Here is a 17,565-nt window from a genome sequence, read left to right on the forward strand (position 1 = left end):
AAGGAGAATGACATTTTTTCGCAATGTCTAATTAAGTATCCATCTGTGTCTGTAAGCATCACAGCTTATTTTTCAGTGCTGTGTTGTTCTCATTTAGTAAGTAAGAAACTGGTCTTTCTCTAGCATCACCTTGAGATTACCTTTTCTAGTACTGTTACTAGAAAAGTGAGTGGCAAAGAGGGAATGGGAGTTTTTCACTGCAGTCCCTTCGTCTCTCTGACCTATACATTTCTCAAGTAGAACTAAATCAGTACATTTTTTTTCTTTCTTTGAGACAAGGCTTTCTTTGGCGTAGATATTTTCTCCTGAACTGTGTTCTTCCCTGCAACAAAGTCTGAGTCACGACGGATGTTTTTTTTTTCCCACCGACATAAATATCAAGTTCTGTTTTATATATGTACTAATACTCAAATTGTTGACTTTTTAAATAGCCAGTTCAAGGCACCTGGAGAGTACAAACCACATCAGAGCAAATATATTTTCACACACAGATGACATGTGTCAACGTCGACCAGCTATGCTTTTGTGAAGTTACCAGTCTCTGTGCTACCTTATTACCGAAAATAATAATCCCCTGTGTGAGGGATCAAACCAGCATGAGTAGTTAAAGTAAGATCCTACTATATAACAAAAAGATCTTCTTAAATCGTTGGATTAGACTGTTAGCAAGGTGGCAACATGTAGATGAAACATAATTTTTTACTGGCTGATAGGCCAGAGGGGTGGAAGGGCAAGTGTTTTTATAGTCCCCTTTGGGAGCTGTGAGGTGGATGATGTTCCCAAGTCGGACGTCTGTGAAAAAGATTCTCTAGTTCACTTTGGCTGCCCTTTAGCTTTGTGTTGAGCTCTGTTCTTTGTGTTCCGCAGGCTAAAAGGATGAGTAGTGCAGAAGCTGCTCAGCTGTTATTAGGATGAATATTTAAATACATTTCTTTTGGTCAGGCTAATATTCTTCTGGTTTGTATTTGAGCGACCGAATTTTTTCCTTGCACGTACATTTCAAAACTCTTAGAAAAGATATTTTTGTCTCAAAGTGCATGGCCAGAGCAAAGCTGGAAGCTGGACAGGCAGGTACAATACATATCCCACCATGTATAACTCTTGGCCAGTCTTTTAATCATCGAATCTGTGCTTTACTTACCTGTATAATGGGAGAATTATTTGATAATGTAGATTTGCAGATGAAATATTTAGAAATTTTATTACAGTATTGGGATGTGCTTATGCTTCAATGTGTGTATTCATAATTTGGGTTTGTTGATGCTGTGCTGTGGCCTTGGAAATAAACTGGTCCTTACACAATATTTATTGCCTACATTCTTCTTTTAAGTTCCTTTTGAGAGAGTTTTACTCAGTGCAAGTATGGGCAACCTTTTTTTTTTATATATATATGTTCCTATATTTTACAATATGTATTTTATTCCTTTTTTTTTTTAGAAGTAAAATGCTGGTTTTACTTATTTCTTTTTCCCTTTTCCTATTTAGCAGACCTAGACTTGTCGTCTCCACCTTTCTTGTGTTGGCTGATATTAACTACACTTTCTGTCTTTAACTGATGTTTCTCTCCCATAAATGTTTTCATTATTCCCTTGCACCATCCAACATTTCATTCATTAGCCTGAAGGAAGCCTGAACTCCGTTTTAGTATTCTTTAAAAATTAAGTTTCAAAGTGGGTTAGGGCAGACAGGACAACATCGAGCTTTTCACAGCACCTTTTAGAAGCAGGGAAGTAGCCTTATTTTGTGCTCAAGATGGAAGGAGGGAAGCAGCATATAATTACATACATAGAATTACAGGCAGCTTGGGATTTATTAGGAAACTGAAGAAGGATTGTCAAGGTACAGACAAATCTCTCTGAACCATCTATGCTTTCTCAATCTCCTTAAGTACTAATTGCCTTTGGCTGCAGAAATGCATTTTTAAAAAACATTAGTTTAAATCTTAACACTGCTTTTTCTTATCTACACTTTTTTTGAAGTGCCATAAATTTATCATTTACTGTACTTCTAAACCCATAAGCGATTTGTTTCATACCATTCATCTGTGAGCAAATGTGGTAATTGAAAGATATTTATGTTGAATTTCAAGTGAAAATTTAGGTGGATGAGAGAGTGTGAATGAAGATAATATTGTAAATATTGATCTCTAAGACAAAATTTCCCTGAAGGTGCTTCAGGTGCTTTTGGGTTAATAGCGTGCAAGTTATGAATTTGATAAATAGCTTGGGTTTTTGTGTTTGCACTGAAGTAATGCCATTTATTAAATTATAACTTGAAGAAATACATAGGATACCAGTTGCAGGTGGATACTGTTTCTTGCTTGCAGCCCCGAAGTATGTGATGCTGTTTTCCTGGCAGATTTGAGAGAAACTAGGTCAGCCTATAGGTTCTCATACAACCAGGACTTGTATAGGAGACACTTAAGGAGCACTTGAGTGGCATTACATACTCCTAACAAGTCTTTATGTGACTCACCAGCATGGTGGTTCTCTGCTGAGTAGATGCCGTAAACCCCGTGTCCCTGACAACTCAGTATCACTTCATGGTGCTTCTTGGAAATAGGTCGGTGTTATGTGAGATCTACAGGCAGAGTGGTTCCACTGGAAAAATAAGGTGTTTGTAGTTGTGCTCCGTAATGTTCAGAAGCCACTTGGTTTCTCCTCAAAGTGGCTGGATGTCTCCTATATCATGTTGGTACTGTAAATCTGCAAATTACCGTAAAACCATTGTAATTTTATAAGGTTGAGGTCCTGTTCAACTGAAAGTAGATTTCGCATAGATAGGGAAACTGAACTGTTTCCTGGTCTGTCCAGGTAGATGACTACCAAGTCTGGGAATTTTCAGGCTGACATGGTTCATAAGGGCTAAAATTCTCCAGTAAAATACCTTTCAAGTTCTAGGTAAAGAAGTTTATCATATGTTGCTTATAATATATTGTTTTAAATTTTATAAAGTAAAATTTAGAAATATTTTTATTATTTTCAGATGCTTTGATTGTTCTCGTGAAGTGAATCACACTTAATGTTGTTTCAATACCGTCTTCTATGGGTGTGTAAAAGGAAGAATAGTTTGATGTAACAGGATGAGTTCACTATGAAAAAGTAAATAAAGAAAACCAAGACAATACTGAACCACACTGTCTGTCTGTAACTGAAAGCAAAGAGTTGTTTAGGTAATACTGTGAAGAGCAGGACTGAGTTATTTGGGTAAATTATTACTGTTCTGTTCTCGTGCAGGCTGCTGTCTTGCTGAAGTCCATATCTAGTCCACCCAGCCTTCCAGACCACGTACTCCATGCTTTGAGACCAGGAGGACCTTGGTGTTCTGAAATGAAGATGGAGGCAGTAGGAAAAGCAGAAGAACTTGTTGATTCAGAAGTTCCACCAAAGACTTCTGAAAAGCAAGAGACTGCTCCTGATGAAGACGGACCTATAGAACTCGAGACACAAACTCAGAAAGACGACGTGCCCACTGCAGCAGACTCTGCGGTGCTCTCTTCCATGCCTTGCTTACTGATGGAACTGAGGCGAGACTCCTCAGAGTCTCAGCTAGCATCTACAGAGAGCGATAAGCCAACGGGTGGTCGAGTTTACGAAAGTGACTCTTCTAATCATTGCATGCTTTCCCCTTCTTCCAGTGGGCATTTGGCTGACTCAGATACATTGTCTTCCACAGAAGAGAATGAGCCCTGTCAAGCTGAAGCTGCTGTAGGGGGAGACCCTTCGGCGGCATCCGGGGCTGCAGCTGGGAGGAAATCCAGGCGATCCAGGTCCGAAAGTGAAACTTCAGCAATGGCTGCCAAGAAAAACCGACAGTCTAGTGATAAGCAGAATGGTCGAGTTACCAAGGTAAAAGGTCATCGAAGCCAAAAGCACAAAGAAAGAATTCGGCTGTTAAGGCAGAAACGGGAGGCAGCTGCTCGCAAGAAGTACAACCTGCTGCAGGACAGCAGTACCAGTGATAGTGACCTGACGTGTGACTCGAGCACAAGTTCATCAGATGATGACGAAGAGGTTTCAGGGAGCAGCAAGACAATCACTGCAGAGATACCAGGTAGAGGATGTTTTTTAAACTGAACTGTAACGCATCTGACATCGTTTCTCAGCTGTCATGCTAAATTTGATGAGTGACACTTGAGAAAAACCAGGAGAACTGCAGCTCTGTGTAAATTTGAAGACTGCAGTATATTAACAAGACATGGGCAAATTTTAAAATCTGTTCTGAGGTTTCAGTGCACTTTTGCACACCTACAAAGCATAAAAATGGGAAATTGGAGGAAGGACTATCTTTGAATTCTGGAATTTTCAGATCTTTTCCATTGTAAACCTATATGAACTCCTATCAGTGCTGTCAGATCCCATTAGATGGTGATAATTAATAAATACATTCTTAAGATAAGTGGCCAGCTTTGCTTTAATATATTAAGACCACAGCCTTGGCAGGTGTGTTAGAAATATGATGGCATACCTCTTGCCCGTGTTACAGTAAGGCCTTGTTCACTATTGCACTTAGACTGTGCTTTCAGCTCTACGTTTCAGTGCATGGCAAACCTACTTAGCCTTATTGTAAACTCTTGCACATTGCAGCTGGTCACCTATTTTAGGACATAAATATGAGTTTGTTTACGCAGGTGCCCAAGCCACACCTAAATTTTTAACATTTTAGGCAAAGCTGTTACCCTTTTACTGTGTCATAACGATCTATAATTTCTATACTTTTAACTTTCAGACATGTCCATGTTAAGATTAGAGGCGGCAAATTATAGGGGCCTTCTAATAACTTTATTAGCAAAAGAAAGACGAATTCTCCAAGTTTGTCTGCTGAGTCTTTGCTATTTTATTAGCCCAAGTGCCGTGGACAGGATTTTGTGTGAATTATTCTTGCAGCGTATTATACCATAGAACCGTCATCATATGGCAGTCTTCATATGGCAATCAAAAATAAAATCACATAAAAATAAACTTTTTGGCTTGCCAATTTTTACTGGGTTACATGCCTTTTTGCCTCTTATGCTAGAAGTTTGGGTTTTTTTGGAAATAACAGCTTACATAGGGCAAGAACATTTAAAGGAAAACTGCAATAATTAGTCTTAAGTTGCTGAACTAATGTTTGCTAGATGAATTGTTTAAACGATTTGCAGCAGATTTTACAAATAACTGTGTTTTAAGTGGCTTAATTATGGTGAACAATTCTGCCACCATGAGAGCTGGCATTTTTCCCACATATTGCTAGGAAGCAGGTTGCACAAAGGATGTTAATATTTATTATTAGAAATTCTGGGAAAGGTATAGTCCTCCTATAATTATTGTGTAGTAAACTTTTAATAGAGATCTAAAATTATTTTTACCAATTTAGTAGTTAAACTTCTAGCTTTTGTAGTTTTGTGCCTTTTTTATTTACTGTATTTACACTTCGCTGGGGAATTAAAGCCCAATTTAAAGCCTGTTGAAGAAGAGTATTTCATTGACTTTTGGGACAGGTTCCTCCCCATCCCTAAAAAAAACCATAACACACAGTAAATCCCCCAGGTTATATTCTTTTTTTTTAAGTCATAAAAGTACCTTGTGACCCAGTAAATGCACCACATGATATTTTCAGATCTGCCTAGATTTCTGACTTCCATTGCGGAGATCTGAAACCACTTTAGGGTACTTTTTCTATGTCACTAGGCTGTTCTGCATTTGAGCTCTTGGTCTTAACTGCAAGATGATTTGCAGTGAAAAGGTCTTCTTGTAGTGTACAAAATAATTTTTTAATTTAGTGATAATTACACCAAGGCCCAATTTTTGCCTGCGATGCAAGATGTGGGAGTGCAAAAACCATCTGGAGGAACAATGACGTTTATTCTGATTTCATAATACGTATCATCTGCTTGATATTACATTACATTTAAGACACTAAAGCTGTCCTTTTGGAATTAGGTGCAATGCATACCTGCCATGTTGTGGTTTTCCTTTAAATGGCAATGGCTTTGGTTTGTGGGGAGCTCTTAAGTACAAGAGAAAAATATTGTCTATAGAGATAAGGACAGGGTTGGCCAAAAATGCATCCTGTGCCACTTGTGGGTTAAAGAAACGTTGTGATCTTAACAGATGCAGTGGAGCTGTGAATCTGAGCAGGACTCCCAGCTCTCCATTGTGGTGGCAGGTTCACATGCCATCTACGATCCCTCTTCCTGGAACCGGCAAAGCGCTTAAACTATTTATTTTATTTTATTTTTTTTTACTACAAAGCCATTTTAGTGCACTTAGAGTTACACTGTGAATATCCTCAAAATTTAGGGACTGAACAGGTAGTTAGAAAAGAATACAGGTTATCAAAAAACATTACGGAAGTTCAGGGCATAAGTGTGCTCTGCACGCAGAAAAGCTGAGGGAAGGCTTCAGGTTTAACTGGATGCATGAACTTGAATGTCGAGAAACTACAGTGCACCTGTCAGAAGGACATAAGCACGTTAAAACTTTTGCCTTCTAAAGTCTGCACACATTGATGCAGAAGAGTTGTACAGGTAGCCTGTGTTCCCCTTAGTCTTACTGTACTGGGGCTCTTCAGCTGTAATATTGGTTACTGTCTAAACGCAGCTTATTATTGGGACTGATTTTCAAATACCGACTGTCTGAAAAAATAGTTTTGCCAACAGAGATGCTCCAAAACTTTTAATGACAGTTAATTTAAGGTGGCCGTCCTGTACAAAGGCTGCACATACTCTGGCTCTTAACCTTCTATTGACGTAGGGAGCGTTACAGAAGACAGTTCACTTGGGTGTGGTCTGAAAATTGAAGGGCCACATTTGAGAATACAGTAGTCTTTCACATTGTGTAACTGAACCTCTTCCATTTTAATAGTGCAGTTAGTTTTTTCAAACTGCCCGCAGGACTGGTTCTGAAATATGTTTGGCTAAATTAGTATGGTAATAAAAATATTTAGTGAAATACAAAATAATGCCATGAACGTGTGTAGTGTTATTAGCTTCGTCTTGTATGTGCACACAAGTTGTGAACCGAATCGTTGTGCAACAGAGTCAGTTCTCTGCTGAATTCAAATGTAATGTGGATTAAAATACTGGTAGGCTTGTTTTTCTTCTCAAGAAAAACTGAAGAGTAAAGAGTTGAGATCTTACTGCTGAAACTTCAATACACATATTGTGAGCTCAGTAGGAGCAAAGCACTATATATGTTATGTTATTCTGGATGTGTTACACGGTGTTAGTTTATGCCTGAAAATACAGGTTCAATCTAAACTTCATGGGTGCTACTGAGAATCTTTTCACTGACCTGAGCAGTCATAATCTTGGTCTCTTTAATTCAGGGAATGCCATTATTTTTGAATTAGTGCAGATGAGGAGCAATTTTCTTATCTTCTGATGATTGAGCATCTCTGTTGGCATTTAGGATTTTACCATTCTTAAACCCCAGGTAGCATCTCTGGCATACGAGGATGATCTTTGAGTCCTGAAATAAGTTCTGGTGTTTGAAGCTTTTCCTTTAAAACAATTTCAAATTTAACCATGCAAATTAACTCTGAATGAAATTGGCATGAGAGCAAGGCTGGGAATCAGTGTTTATTTCTTTGTAAACACTTTCTTTGGGAGAAGGAAAGGGTTTTTAAAAATTCAAATATAATATGAAAATACTGGCATTTCACCACCATTGTTCTTTCTACAACTCAGAAAAATATGAATTAAAATAGGAGTGACTCATGTTTTAGGCTTTCAAAAAATCTGTTTAAAAGTTTGAGTATTGATGTTAAAAAAGCTGTTGCAGCTCACACAAAGTGTTCTTAATACATAGAAATCCAGAGAGAGGGGAAGAATGTGTGTGAGGGACTCAGCCAGGTTACGTACTCCTAAGGATTCTGCATAGACTGTGGGTGACGCATCTTCTAAGGGATGAATTTGGTTGAAGTAACTCAGAATGAAAATTATAGAAGAACAGGGGTGAAAAAAAAATAATCTGCTGAGTGATTTGCAGTAAGATACTCGTTTGGAAATGTTGGGTTCCATAAGGACACAGAGGGATCCACCATTGCTAATTACAATGAAGATGCGGCACATCTTCTGAAATTATGTTGTCAGACTTCCTAAATTAAAAAACTTTTGGGTTTGATTGTTGTTTAGATAGTATTTAATAGATCCCATAAAGGTATAGCATTGGGGCGTTTTCTTAGGTGCAGTTTTGCAGGAGGTATTGGCTTGAAAATGAGATATGAGTCTTGGCTTCTGACCCCTTTGTAATTGCAAATTTCTTCACAAATTCTTGGCGTAACTTCAAAAACTGTAGAGGTGTAAGTTTACAGATAGCAAAGCAACCAGTTAGATAATATAATATAATAAATATGCATTTAATATAATAAAAACGCATTTTTAGGCTTGGTTGTCTTTCTAACCCTGAAGGCCACCAGGAAAGAAAAGATTGAATAAGGCTCGTTATAAGAATTGCAAAGGAAGCATTTGAAGCATTGATTTGCTGCTACTGTAAATTGTAGATGTACTATGAATGATGCCTTTTGAAAATAGTGTCGCAGGGTAATATATATTTCAATACATAGTCTCTTCAGTTTACAAAACAGTTTTGTCAATTTTGATCATGCTAGCTCATTCTTAACTTCAAAAGTTTAGCTGGATTGTCTCCCATACCACCATCAATAGTTTTTATTTAAATTGCAATTAATGCTTACTCAACATTACTTAAAGGTGTCTGACCGTAAGCCTGTGGAAATCAGAAAGACTGCCATTTCGTTAGTTGATCTTAGGATAAGATCCCTGACTAAAGACAAATAAACAGAATCATATTGGACGTTTAACACTAGGAGTATATAAACATAAGAAATATTTTTTTTCAGGGAGGAAAAAGACATTGAACATACAAAAGGAACAACATTTTAGGAAAACGGTACTGTTTCACTGAATTAATTTTAATTAAAATGCAGTCGGAGGGATGTAAATTAGTTTCTGTAAAGTAATTTATTTTTGAGCAGAGGACCTGAATGCTGAATTTCCATCCTGCCTGCTAGGTAAACAGATGGGAGAGAAGAGTTAAAAAGTAGGGGCTTTAATAGAAGGGTTTTGGCCCCTGACGAGTAGCATTGCTACTGCTCAGAAATAAAAGAATAAGCCTAGTCTCTGCTTAGCTGTTACTGAAGGACTTACGTATACCTCATTTAAATAGCTTCTAAAAAGAATGTGTTGTTTAAGTAATACTGTAATTTAATGTGCACAGTGAAATCCCAATAAAGATTTAGTGCCTTATGTTTTTATTAGTAAATTTTTGCTTAGGTTGTGCAATGATTTCTCTCACTCTTAGGATATTTTCTGTTATTCTTAAGCTAGAGGATCCTACAAGTTTCACGTTTGCATATTAAATCATCAGGTTCTGTAGCTGCTTTGTATAGTTTGATGTGATGCTTGTCTTGTTTTGGAATTACCTTGGGTCATGTTTGTGTGTTTGGCGAGCATGCTTGCATTGTTTATCATTCCTCAAACGGGTACAGAGCCTGTTTTTCTTGGAGTTTTAATTGGGGATTCCTGAATGAGCTCTAACTTAAAAATATAGATACCACTGCCATTTCTTATCGATAGAGTAAGATAATGAGTATGGCCTTCTCTTCTTGCTGCTAAAGTTTTTCCTGATAATCCCAAAGCCAATCATTTTAACCATCTTTTTGATGGATAGGAGGAAGGAGAACAATTTCCTTCCAACTTTGCCCTGTCTGTTTTTTCCCTTGGCTAGAATTAACACTAGAAATGCTGCCTGGACGGTGGCATCGTGCAATGGTAGTTGGTGGGAGGTTGATCAGCATCTCATGGGGATTACCCTGGTGATGTAGCTGTGTCCATCAGACCTAAGGCAGGGTGATTCCACCTCGTGTGTTAGCACAGCATTCACCTATCTCTTTGTGTTTGTGTCTTTGTGGTGTTATATTCTCTTCATTGGCATTTAGTGTGTTCTCCGACATTAGGCGGAGAGCTTTGGGCTTGGCTTCTTCAGATACTGCAAATCACTGTGTCAGCCTTTATCTCTGTTATCTTGTGTACAGTTTTGTCTGGTTTTAACAGTCCATTATAAAAGGGTTCAAGCATATAAGTAAAATACGCGTAATTATCAGGTTTACTAGTTAAACAGTAGTATTTTGGATCACAGCCTAACAGAACTAAACATGTTATTGTATAATGTTTTTTGACACCTTCAGTTGAATTCAAAACAGGAATTGTAAGGGAATTGGACTAATTTGGTTTATTTATTAAAAAAAAAAAAGACCTTTGTGACAGAATTGTCTGAGAATTCTAGAATAAAAATTATTTTGAAGCCAAAATTCCTATTATAACCTCAGTGAGTGTAAAATGTTATTTTTGATGGTAATACTGTTGGTTAATATTTGCTAATTCCTCCCCTGTTGTCATATCCAAGGGACACAATTAGAAAAGTTTTGTTTTCCTGAGTTAACATGCCTTATTAAACGATATTATGTTCTTACTTAATGATGTCTTATCAAATGGCCTCAATGTCTTTAAAGCTGGCTTCAGTCGTGCTGGGGGATCTGGAGGAGCGACCAGGGAAATTCCAGGATTGCTTGACAGGGGCACCGTGTGGGATAGGAACTGCATAGGCAATGTCCTGGAAGAGGCCATGAACTGCTTTGCCGAGATGCAGAGGCAGACAGAGGAGAAATTTCGCATGTGGATAGAAAAGCTAACCCGTCTTGACACGGATGAAGAAAGCAAGCAACAACTGGAGCCCAGGGAACCTAAAATTCAACTAGTTGGCCAAAGAATCCCCCCTACCACCCAGTCAGGGGCTTTCATACAGATGCCTGATAGCCAAGTACTTCCACAGCAGTCATTTAATTCTTACATGGGCTATCAAAATGTCGATGCTACACTAGAATTTCCAGCGACTTTTAATAACAATTTTCCACCTATCTTTCCAGAGAATGGGAATATTGCAGAGCCTGACCTGAATCAATCATAAACTTACAAAAAAAAAAAAAAATCCGCTCTTTGCAATCTTGATGTTACTTTGGATTATACTAAGAACAAGGTTTGCTTTTCTCTTCCTATATGTTTGTTTTGTTTTTCTCTTTTGGGTTGTATTACCATGGTATCATTTTTTTAATTCATAGACAGTATATATGTCGTTTAAAAAACCCCACAGTGTAACTGTGTGCATGTGCCAGCACACACATACAAACACCTTTAAAGGTGTGGGGGTAAACCACCCTAAGCTTTCATCACCAAACTTGGGAAAATGTAACTTAGAATCCTTGTTTAGATACCCCCAAATCAGTAGAGCTATGTTTGTTACAGTAGGAGCATTCAGAGTATTCGTCCAGATGCGCTTTTTGCATGTTAAAACATTTATATAAGGAAATAAGTTTTATATTTAAAGATGTAAAGTACCCTAGAGAACCAGGCTAGATACAGACCCATAACTTTTTCTTAACTATCTGTTTACAAGTTTTGCAGCTTGAACATGTCACACAGTAGTTTTTTTTTCTTCTTCCTTTTTAGGCAGAAGTAATAAATAAGCTTTTCCTAAAGATTCAGCTATATATAACAAATGTGCACGACTGGTTATTTTTTCTTTCTGTCTCCCATTTAGTAGTTCATTTTCTGTCCAGAGTTTTTATTAATGTCACTGCTGTGTTGCACATAGCATATTTATGGAAGCAGCTGTCTTACACTGTGTACACAAATACGCACATGTATACATAGAGATATATGTGTGTGTGTGTGTTCGGTTTGGGTGGAAGTCATCTCCTCTAAGTTTAGGTGTCTAGTTTGCTGTTCTGTGGATCTCCTTCTGAGTCAATGGGAAGAGATAAGCGCCTACAGAGCATACCTCCTGCCAGCATCTTTCTCTTCCATTAGTGGTCTGAACCTCCCTTACAAACAGTTTAGAACAGATAACTTTTGGCTGAAGTTAGGTGAGATGAATCACACCCAACACGCATGACCTGCGCAGAAAAAGCGCTGCTGCTTCCTTCTGTATATACGATCAAACCGCATCCTTCGTGCTGGAATAAAAATAGTCGTGTCAGTCCGAAGATAAGCGGCCGCCGGTGGATGGATTGAGCCATGGCACAAGAATTTAAAGGAAGGTTTGACGGTCAGATTAGTAAACACTGTGGTGGTCTGAAGGTGTGGGTTGCTGGCCTGGGTCAGCGGGCTGGAGCTTCTTCTGGACCATGTTTGAATGCCACTGAAAAGGTTATTTACTTGTGATAACGGGGAATGCCAGAACATTAGTTTCATTTAAATAATACAACAACTTGCTATTGTGTGGATTTTTTTATACTGATAGTTATCCCGAATAGGCAGGCTTGAAACTGTGATGTTTAAAGTAGGATTGATTTAAACTATATATTAGAAATCTCTATTTAATTCTTACTGGTATCATTACACACAGGGATTTTTTTGGTCACCTCTCCATTAAGGCCTTTCTTCATGTGAAGTAACTTCTCCGTAGCTACCAAAAATGTATATTTATCAACAGTTAGAACTTGCTAAAAGTTTCTAATTCAAATTAAAGTTCTAATAATGGAAATTGAAAGTCTTTACATAGGTATAGTTTAACTAAAGAGAACACTATAGGTCTCCTTTAGCGCTGATATTTTGCATTTTAAACCACAGTCGCGTTTTTTTCTCCCTAATTATTTCAGTATAATTCCTTTTCTTCCTGTTGGAAATAATCACTGTCTTCTGTAGATCTGGATTTTTTTCCTCCCTGAAGTCAGTGGGAGGTTTTTCCATCAATTTATGTGGAGGTTTGGATCAAACCTGTAACAGGAATTCAAGAAATGCTTTTTGTTATCAGCATAATAATAACAGTGGTATTTTAACAGTATGCGATGCCTTCATTAAAAAAAAAAAGAGTTTAGAGAGCTATGTTATTTTCAGAGTAACTGTTTGCAAGACTATGCAGGAGATAATTTTTAACTACTGGAATAAATTCTTTACAGATCACCTTCATGCATAATTTTGATACAGAGATTTTGATATGAACTTGTAAGAAAACTCCCTCGTCTGACATTGTGTGCATTTTTAACTTAACTATAGGTAAAAGTTAAATGAGTTATTTTCTGTTTGATTGCAATTTAATAAATTTGTCCTCATCTGTTTAAAATTTAAGATCCTTCAGGGAAGATTCTTTGCTGATACAAAAAAATCAGATCCTTCTGGCTTTCATAGATTTGAGAGATATATATATTATATACACACACCTTTATGACAATGATAAGAGCAGTGTATTTTAAAGCATGACGAGTCTTCCCATGCATGCAGAAGCAGCTTTTTGCAGTGACTGATTTCTTTTGATAAGAGTCACTTAACTCAGTATGTCTGTAAGCATGCCCTTAACCTTTTTTATAAAATAGTATATATATGGAGCAATTAGGTATTTCAAGACAAATTGTGTAAGGAGATCAGTTAAACATATTTATCTCTCAGAATGAAACAGACTTTTGCCTGCTGATCTCATAAATGGATGAAAACTTTATTAGGGATGTAGCCAGTGAAATTTCTGCTAGCTTTCAATGTTTGGTTAGGTAATCGCTTAAAAAAAAAAAAATAATTGAAGTTATTCACTGTATTAATAGCTTAAAAAATTGGATTTGGTTGCTATAGGCAAAAATGAAAAACTGTCAAACATGTTTATCCATTTATGTTAATTGTTGAGTTTTTTTCAATGCAAGTAGCTGTGAATGTGAAAGAACAAGCAGAGGATTATAGCCGTTGAGCATACAGACATCAAAGCTGTACTCTTTCTAGGATAAAATTATTCCAAGGCAACCCAGAAGACGGAGGGAATAGTTCATATTAGATATAATTTTAATTTAATTTCCCCACAAAAACTAGCTACTGTTAAGAACACCTGTGCAAGACCAATGGTTGTAAATGGTTTTGTAAATGGCAAATAGTATTTTGTTGGGTCGCTCTTTTCACTTAGCTCAAAACTGGAGCCAGATCCTCAGCTGTCATAAGTCATCTCCTTTGAAGTGAATTTATACAGTTTAATGTCTGCTCCATCAGCTCATTTCGCCTTCTCGGAGCTGAGAGGGGAATCCCACCTTTCTGTTGTTCAGGTGTAGTGTACCCTACCTGATGAAGGATTTGGCAGGCTGGGCAATTAAACAGGAGCATCTCTCTTCTTGCTTTCTGTTGTGAATGTGAAAGATGCAGAGCACTAAAGAAACCAACCTTCAGATACCAATATGAGTGCCGAGCCTGTATTTTAAATGTCTGCGTGACAGCCTTTGGCATCTCTTTGAGAAAACAGATTCCTAATACATAATTTTGGATTTTTTTATATTTTTTTTTTCCTTCTGGAAATATTTTTGCTATATTATATGGCCGCAGTGAAGTTTGTCATGATTTCTATTAGAAGCTCTTATTTTTCAAAGGGCTAGAAACTTTCAGGGAGTTAAAATTTCTTCAGCTGAAATTTTAACATAAATTTTAATCTCACCCATTCCGTATTTCATTAAAGCAGTCTCGCTTTATATAAGACTACTTTAAGGTTATGAGAAGGAAACTCTTCTACTTTCCAGACCAGAGTTGGAAGGTATGTTTATGCTCACATCTCAACAAATTACTTCAAAACCACCAAATTCAAAAAGTGGAGGAGAAATCAGTCAGAGTTTTGCACAGAGGTGGAGAATCACAGATGATAAGTTAGAATTATTGCTCTACGTTTTATATCCCAGAATGGAGTAAAGAAACATTTTAGTTTCTTTTTTTTTTTTTTTTTTAATCTTACGCTTTGAAAGAGTTAAATGCATCAAGTCAGATCAGCTGGTGTAAACTGGTGTAATTCCAGGGAAGATGGTGCCGGTTTAAACCCAGCTGGCTTATTCAAGTTCCTATATTGCCATTTTTAATATTGAATTATATGTTTTCAGTATGGCAGCTGTTTGGGTAATTGAACACCCATGGGACTTGCTGAGACGGGATTTAGTAGCAGGTGAAACACAGCTATTTATTTGTTAGCATTTTTTGTGCAAGTGCAAAAGAAAGAAGTCTTTATGTAAAGGCTCAATTTAAATGTCACTGAATGTCAAACTGACAGTTCCATAAATGAAAAATTAAAGGATCTGCTCCTAGAATCAGACCCTCTGTAGTAGGAGTCCCTGGAAGCCCAGGGGCTTTATTTAGGGTGCAGTGGTTTTGCAGGCTTTGGCCACAGGTTCTTCCCCAGGCGTGTGTGCTGCTTCCCTCTCTCGAGTGGGGCTGGGTAAGGAAGGTCTATAGGAAATTCCACCCTTCACACATCATTTCTTCTGAGGGTTTTGCTTCACATGCTTCTGAAAAAAAAAAAAAAGTTCAGGCTTTATTTAGGAAAAAAATAATTTTTTTAAGAAATTATTTACAACATTAAAGGCAGGGAAACTTTATTCAGTGTTTCTCTTGCAAAAAATAACTGAGCCGGGGAGGGGGGGTAAGCAAAATCCTAAACCTTTCAGATATACTGTTCTTCAGTATTATTTTTACCAGTATTAGGACAAAACTATTCAGGCAGAAATATACATCTCTAATTTTTAAGTTCTCAGTGTCTTTTAGTGTTTTTTCAGGATTGTTACGTTGTTTTATCTGAGCTGCTAGAGTTAAGACTGGAGGACCAATCTTAACTTCAATGAAACGGGATTATATTTGGCAGTTATTTTACAAACTGAAACATATTTATTATCACTGATTTCTCTTGTTAATATATTTTGTTTCTTCCTGTATCCACATACTGTAAATCTCTTATTTCTAAAAGTAGTATTTCAAGGGCATTAATAAATTAAATCCTAGCCCTATTAAAAGCAGTAGAAAATCGCTACTAATTTCAATGGGGATAGCATTTCACCTCCTTAGAAACTGAAATTTTTCTGCAGTTTTTGGTCACCGAATCCTTCAGCTGATTTTAAGGGGAGTCTTTGCCTGATGAGTGTGTGTAAATCAGGCCAGTTGACTGGATTTTTTTTTTTTTAAATAATCGAGGTCTGCACTGTGACCACTGCAGTTACTTTTGGAAGCGTTGGAACAAATCCGCTGTGTAATTTGTACTGTGGAAGCTAAAATATTCAGGCTGATTGATAGAGATGGATGGTACCTTGCAAAACACGAAGCTAGAAACCGGGTCTTTCTCACAAATTTCGTTAGTCTCATCGTGTTAGATCAGGAAAACGAAGCCACATGGAAAATAGGCTTATTAAGTCAGATGTGATTTCAGAGTCTCGCGGACTGATCGAGCAGGGCCAGCAGAAGTTTTATATCAGGGCTGCACCAGTCCTTCCATGGGAAGATGCGGTTTTTACTTGCAAAAATGTGGTATTTTCTGGAGAGATGGGTATGGGGTGCATGTTTACCTGCCTTTTCCTCATGTAATTACATAGGGATTTTTCTTTTATTATTTTTTTTTCTTTAACTGTCATAGCTATGTAAGAGCAGGGTGTGATGGTTTCCAAAACCCTCCTGATATGCTTTTGCAAGTAAAACTGGGGAAGAGATCTGGCTAATACATCTGCTTCCGTAATTAATAAATCATTGGGTGACATCAGGGAAAATAAATCCTATCATGAGATATAAAGTGCAGGCCACTTCCTGGTATTTTCAGTACACAGCCACGTTCCATGTGCCTTTGCTTAACGCACAACAAAAAAGACTTTATTATACATTTATATGCAATTTGGTAAAACAAATCCAAGGTATTTTCCATCTAGTCATCAAAAAGCCTGAAAGAATGAATGTTGATCAGCAAGACTTGAATTTTTGAGATCTCTTTTGATGTGACAGACTTAAAATGATCCAGTCTGAGAACACGTGCTCATTTGGTCATGTTGTTTTGATTTTATTATTTTATTATTACTGTTAAAAACAAAAAAAACCACAAAAGCTTTACTGTGTGAAATGAAGGAAAATGTGAGGAAAGTGGATTCATGGATAACTTCTTGTTCACTTTATGATTTTAGAGAAAATGCTGTTACACTACTATTGTTTTTTATGGTATTTACAATGTATTCTTTGCCTAACCCTGTAAATTTTGAAATGTAACTACTGTAACCTGGAATAAATAAATAAACGTAAATAGTAACAAAATGTTTCATGTTGCTAAACAACTTTAAAAGCGCACAGATCTCCTGTGCCCCATCCCCCTTTGGGAACTGTTTTAGGGGTCAGCTAGTTTTTGCCATTTGAACTGCACATACTTTAGGAAACCTCAGCTCTGGATCAGGTTTTAAGTAATACCAGGTTTGTATTTTTTATCTAAAATGAAGTGTCTGTTGCTTCAGCCCGTAGTCGTGGATATGAAGCCCTTCTGTTTGGATCAAAGTTACTGATGTAAAACTATTTTTGGCAAGTCACTTCAGATGAATCCTCTAGGTTTTGGCACACTAAATATGATTTTTTTTTTTTTTTAATTGTATTGATCATCTGATCTTAAAATTAGTATAGGTATTAAAAGTCCATTCTAAGTTTTGCTTAATCTCGAAGTAAATGGAGTTCTCTCTTAAATGTAAGGGCCAAGTGTAAACGAGGGCAGTCTTAGAACTTTTATTATTTTAAAATGTCTCAGTATTCTCTTTTGT

The 17,565-nt window shown here is 37.1% G+C and overlaps 1 protein-coding gene across 2 annotated transcripts in view; it reads left to right on the forward strand.

Annotated features, from left to right (window-relative positions):
• ARK2N (arkadia (RNF111) N-terminal like PKA signaling regulator 2N) overlaps nucleotides 1–17,565 on the forward strand; it is a 45,746-nt gene that overhangs the window by 11,968 nt on the left and 16,213 nt on the right. The window contains exons 2-3 of one of the 2 annotated variants that reach the window (XM_063319821.1): nucleotides 3,237–4,053; nucleotides 10,513–17,194. In XM_063319821.1, the coding sequence (XP_063175891.1) occupies nucleotides 3,330–4,053; nucleotides 10,513–10,967 (1,179 nt within the window). In that variant the 5' untranslated portion in view covers nucleotides 3,237–3,329 and the 3' untranslated portion in view covers nucleotides 10,968–17,194. Of the gene's footprint in view, nucleotides 1–3,236; nucleotides 4,054–10,512; nucleotides 17,195–17,565 lie in introns of those variants that run through there. The other variant, XM_063319822.1, reaches the window with a different exon arrangement.

This window comes from Chroicocephalus ridibundus, chromosome Z (assembly GCF_963924245.1).
Source record: "Chroicocephalus ridibundus chromosome Z, bChrRid1.1, whole genome shotgun sequence".
In the NCBI taxonomy this organism is placed as follows: Eukaryota; Metazoa; Chordata; class Aves; order Charadriiformes; family Laridae; genus Chroicocephalus; species Chroicocephalus ridibundus.